General features: G+C 41.5%; 2 protein-coding genes across 2 annotated transcripts in view; one reads left to right on the plus strand and one right to left on the minus strand.

Moving 5' to 3' along the window:
* Nucleotides 1-2,764, plus strand: part of LOC116696470 (DELTA-stichotoxin-Hmg2b) — a 3,321-nt gene extending 557 nt beyond the window's left edge. The window contains exons 2-3 of the mRNA XM_032527501.1: nt 837-942; nt 2,142-2,764. Coding sequence (XP_032383392.1) covers nt 875-942; nt 2,142-2,568 — 495 coding nt within the window. The 5' untranslated portion in view covers nt 837-874 and the 3' untranslated portion in view covers nt 2,569-2,764. The remainder of the gene's footprint in view (nt 1-836; nt 943-2,141) is intronic.
* The window catches only part of vps8 (VPS8 subunit of CORVET complex), a 179,632-nt gene that overhangs the window by 141,184 nt on the left and 33,436 nt on the right, over nt 1-5,012 (minus strand).

Here is a 5,012-nt window from a genome sequence, read left to right on the forward strand (position 1 = left end):
TGTTTCCTGTAGATGTAAAAGCGCTTTGAGCAGTTGTTAAGACTGGAAAACCGCTATATAAATACAGCACATTTACATATACAATACAAGTTGAGAGTTTCCTCAAAAAAAGAAGAAATAAAAAGAAAAATCCATACAAAGTTACATAACAATTACACATACAGTACAAAGATGAAGATATATCGACCATAGCAAAGAAACATTCAAACGTTTCAAGATAGACTCAGATCAAGATCTTAAACTGATTTTGGTTTAGCAGCAGGATAGACTGACATATATAAAAAAAGGTTCTTAAGCCTGTTCTATCTAAACGAAGGGACTCTAAATCACCTGTTAGAAAGATATGTTAGAATATGTACAGTATTTGACTGACTAGCACACTCTTAAAACTTAAAGGGATGTTCCACCGTTTGTTGAAATAGGGCTTATCACAGTCTCCCCTACCTGTAGATAGGTAGGAAAAAATGTGTTGGCCCACCAATCTATTGTAGCTAGGGGAGACCGTGATAAGCCCCATTTCAACAAACGGTGGCGTATTCCTTTAAAAATGTAAATTTCCTCAAGAAAACAAGCTGATGGGAATGTAATCTGGCTTCAACTGAGAGCTCAGACAGAATGTAATTTACATCATTACTACTACTACTACTGTAAATAACTACTTATACTGTAAATAAGTAAATATCTAAAAATGCAGTCCATTTAGATTGAGAAAAAGGTTTAAACAATAAACACATCAATCAACAAAGCATAGATAATTGAGTCTGACAAATTGTCTCTACGCTTCACAGATGCTGAATTGCTGAATGAACTATGAAATGATTCTGTTTTGTCTGTAGTTTACAGCCAGCCTCTTCCCCCACCACTCCTCATCACAATGCCTCATCGCCTCTGCTCTGTTGAGATTAACAACAACTCTGGCTGCTACACGCTCGCTAATCCAAGGTGATGCATTGCTTTTGTACTTGACTTTTTCTGAAGGTATTGAAAGTACATTTTTAACCAGACTTAAGCAATTCCGTAGTTGTATTTTGTAACAGCAATCAAACACTGCCGCCACCCACTGACAGCAAAGACTATAATACACAGCAGCAACAAGAAAGTCATAGGTAGGGCCATGCTGTAGGCTAGTCAGTGTATGACAAAAATAAAGCATCTTCACTATTTTGACATGTTATGTAAAAAAATAAATAAGTAAAAACAAAAATTCTAAAAACAGTAGGTAGACGGATTGCATTAATCAACTTGCAGGCGCCACCAATCCAAGCTACACTGTTCTCATTAGCAAAATTGACTTTACTCAAATACTTACTGTCCATTTTCAAATGATAAAGCTGCATGCTCCCATACACTGCTCTCCTTTTAGTCAGATAGAGATCTTCATCGTGTCCAGGTAGCTTAACTGCCAGTTACAGTGTATTTGAGCTGCCCAGCTTGCATACTTCTAAGTATACTTCGAAGTAAAAGACACATGGCACACTTTACGAAACCCCTGTCTGGTCTGAGTCAGCTTTTCCTGGTCTGGACCCTTTAGTTCCACAGAAGGCAAATCCTAATGCTTCAGCATATACAAACCCCAATTTCAATGACGGGACGTTGTGTACAATGTAAATAAAAAGAATACAATGATTTGCAAATCCTTATATTCACTACAAAGACAAGATATGTAATAAAAAAACTGAGACCCCGGACTGTTGAGCGACTGAAGTTGTACATCAAGCAAGGGGAAAGAATTCCACCTGCAAAGCTTCAACAAGTGTCCTCAGTTCACAAATGCTTATATGCTGTTAAAAGGAAAAGTGATTTAACACAATGGTAAACATGCCCCCATCCAGCTTTTTTGAAACATGTTGAAGGCATCAACTTTAAAATGAGTGAATTTTTGCAAAAAAACTAAGGATCAGTTTGAACATTAAATATCTTGTCTTTGTAGTGTATTCCATTGACTATAGGTTGAAAAGGATTTATAAGTGGAATACTCAGCTGTGTGTATAATGCCGCATTACTGTAAGACTGTTAAGCAGTTGAGATAATAGACTCTTGGTAGGTGCATTTGCGTGCTTGTAGGAAAAGACACAAAAAACCTGCCAGTGAATGTAAATATAAATGGTATGGTATGATACAATGCGCCTCTCTGTATTCAGGGTGTTTACTGAGAGCGGTTGCTGTGAGGTCCCTCTGCCCCCGGTGGTGGGTCCCTACTCACCTGCCAGCGCATTGTTCAAGAAGAACACGGGCAGCGCGACTGGGGCTGTCGGCGTCTTCACCTATGACCTTTTCAACCCCAACCTCAACGACTACAGCCACATCGTGGCTATCATGTTCTCCGTTCCCTACGACCGAAACCTCTACTCCAACTGGTTTGCTGTGGGGATCCTCGACAGAGGAAACAACTGCGACTACAATCTTTATGATATGATGTATAATGGAAATGAAAATAATTTTGTAAGAGCAAAGGCTGATGGCTCCTGCATTTCTTATGAGGGTGATTATGCTATTGTCAGTGCTTCCATGTCAGACTCAGGTGAAGCCGTCTTGAGGGTGGATATCAGTGACACTGGCATGTATTAAGTCAGAAGAAGGAAGATCTACTCTTGTTATGTAAGCCATGAGATGATCAGTCATTTTAATAAAATATCATGAGTGAAGCTTAATCAACTGACACAGTTTGTCACTAGCTGAAGTGGTGCTCAATATACCTAAAATATGAGTACATTAAATTGTTATTTCAGGGGTGGTTTTAAAATGTTGATGCCTAATTACAAATAAAAAAACAAGACTTGTATGTGTCCATCAAATTGTGTCCTCTTTGTAAGAAAAAGATAACAAATTCAGTGTGTTCTTTTTGACTCAGAAATCTATTTGATATAGAGCCATTTCTGGATGTTTTGGTGCCCCAGGCCCTGATTGTGATTTTGATGATCCCATCATTTCCAACCCCACTTGAAGGCAGCTTCCATTTGCGGAGAAAAAGAAAAGAGAAAAGCGACAGTGCTTTGTGTTAGACAAACTCCCGGGCAGTTGAATGCTTGCGTTTTTGTTTGTGGCAGCGATAGAGGCAGTGATGTTACATGTTCACTGTACGGGATTTTCACACCGCCTCAAAACCGCATGACAAGTCTAATCACCGGTTACATGATTGGCCACCGCAGGGTGATGTTGGGTTGCATGTCTCCAAAAGTTGAATCTGTCTTAACTCTTCCCTGCAGGATGCTACTTGATTTTCTGGCACCCTGCAGTACCCCCATTCAAAATAAATGTGGAAACTTGTGTTTACGCCGGATGGCCTGAGTATGAGTGAAAATAGCCCTAACCCTACTCAGATCTATTGAACAAGACTGTCAAAGAAGTCTAATTTGAATTTCATGTTCAGTAGTGAGGCACTAATTTTCTACTAATGATACAATAAGCCTATGCTTACGTGTGTATGTAAAAGACAGACACTGGAGGGCAGCATAGCATTTGCACAGGCTACAGTCAATATTTGCGGATGATGGGAGAGAGATTTTTATGATCGTGACATAAACCATAGAGTGAATAAAATGTTGAAGTGGTTCCTGTAAAGTCACCTATAGGTTTCTGAAGAGAGAAATTTAAGCTTAGACTTGGTAGCTCCTGGTGGCACAGTCTCCTGAGATAGCAGCCACCTATCACTTGACCATTGGGCCTTTTCACACCTGAATATTTGAAGCAAAGTCCAGACCAAGGTTTGTGTCTTTGTTATATAGTATACGTTGTTTTTGGTTTTTTTTTAATTTTAATTATGCAAGCGCACTAAATAACTATACATGACATAACTTCGTCCTGTTGCCATCACATATGTGAGCATCTCCAAATACATGTAATGAACTGTTAGAAGACAGGCTTCCCTGTCCTCTCATATCCTCTCTCTGGTGTTGGAATTGTTGCGAGTTTTTCCAAATGGACTCCTGCATTTCCCATGCTACTGCAGCTTGTTTTGTGCGTTGTTGAGAAGCAAGACACTTTATATGGGTCTCGAGGAGCCATAGCCCCCCTCCCCCTGCAGTTGACATTAAGGGAGGATTTAGCTATAGAGACCAAAACAGTTTTTTCTTGTATTGTATCATGTTTATTTTAGCTGTAAAGTTGGGCATTTAAACAAGGGATCTATGGATATTGACATGCTTTTGGAGCGAGCCTCAAGTGGCTATTCAATGAACTTGGTACTTCTGCATTGGCTTGTTTTTCAGCACTGTAGGTTGCTGCTTGACATCCTTTGCTACTGTTACAAAACTCTACTTTCTGGTATTCACAGACCCCAAGAGAAAAAGCCAAGAAAAGGAAAACAGTTTGTTCCAAAATGTCTGCTTTGCACTCATACATACGTACATGGATTGTTCTTTTAAAGAGAACATTCTTTCAACAGGATATCGAGGCGTAGTCGGGGCGGGGAGGGGTTGCAGTTCGGTGGGCTCGGGACATCACTGCTTTTTCGGATGATGTGGTCCGATGGCATCATCGGTCTGTGACCTTCAGCACTCACTGGATCGGTTCGCAGCCGGTGTGACGCGGCCGGGTGAGATCACACCTCTAAATCTGAGGCCATGGTTCTCAGCAGGAAACCGGGAGTGCTTTTCTCTGGGTAGGGGGTGAGTCCTTACCCCAAGTGAAGGAGTTTAAGTACCTTGGGGTCTTGTTCGCGAGTGAGGGGACCATGGAGCGTGAGATTGGTCGGAGAATCGGAGCAGCCGGTGCAGTATTACTTCCGTTTATCGCACCGTTGTGACGAAAAGAGAGCTGAGCCAGAAGGCAAAGTTTTCGTTCCTACCCTCACCTATGGTCATGAAGGCTGGGTCATGACCGAAAGACGAGATCCGGGTCAAGCGGACGAAATGGGTTTCCTCGAGGTGGCTGGCGTCTCCCTTAGAGATAGTGGAGAACGTCCGTCATCCAAGAGGAGCTCGGAGTAGAGCCGCTGCTCCTTCGCGTCAAAAGAAGCCAGTTGAGGTGGTTCGGGCATCTGGTAAGGATGCCTCCTGGGGGCCTCCCTAGGG

Source organism: Etheostoma spectabile, chromosome 10 (assembly GCF_008692095.1).
Source record: "Etheostoma spectabile isolate EspeVRDwgs_2016 chromosome 10, UIUC_Espe_1.0, whole genome shotgun sequence".
NCBI lineage: Eukaryota > Metazoa > Chordata > Actinopteri > Perciformes > Percidae > Etheostoma > Etheostoma spectabile.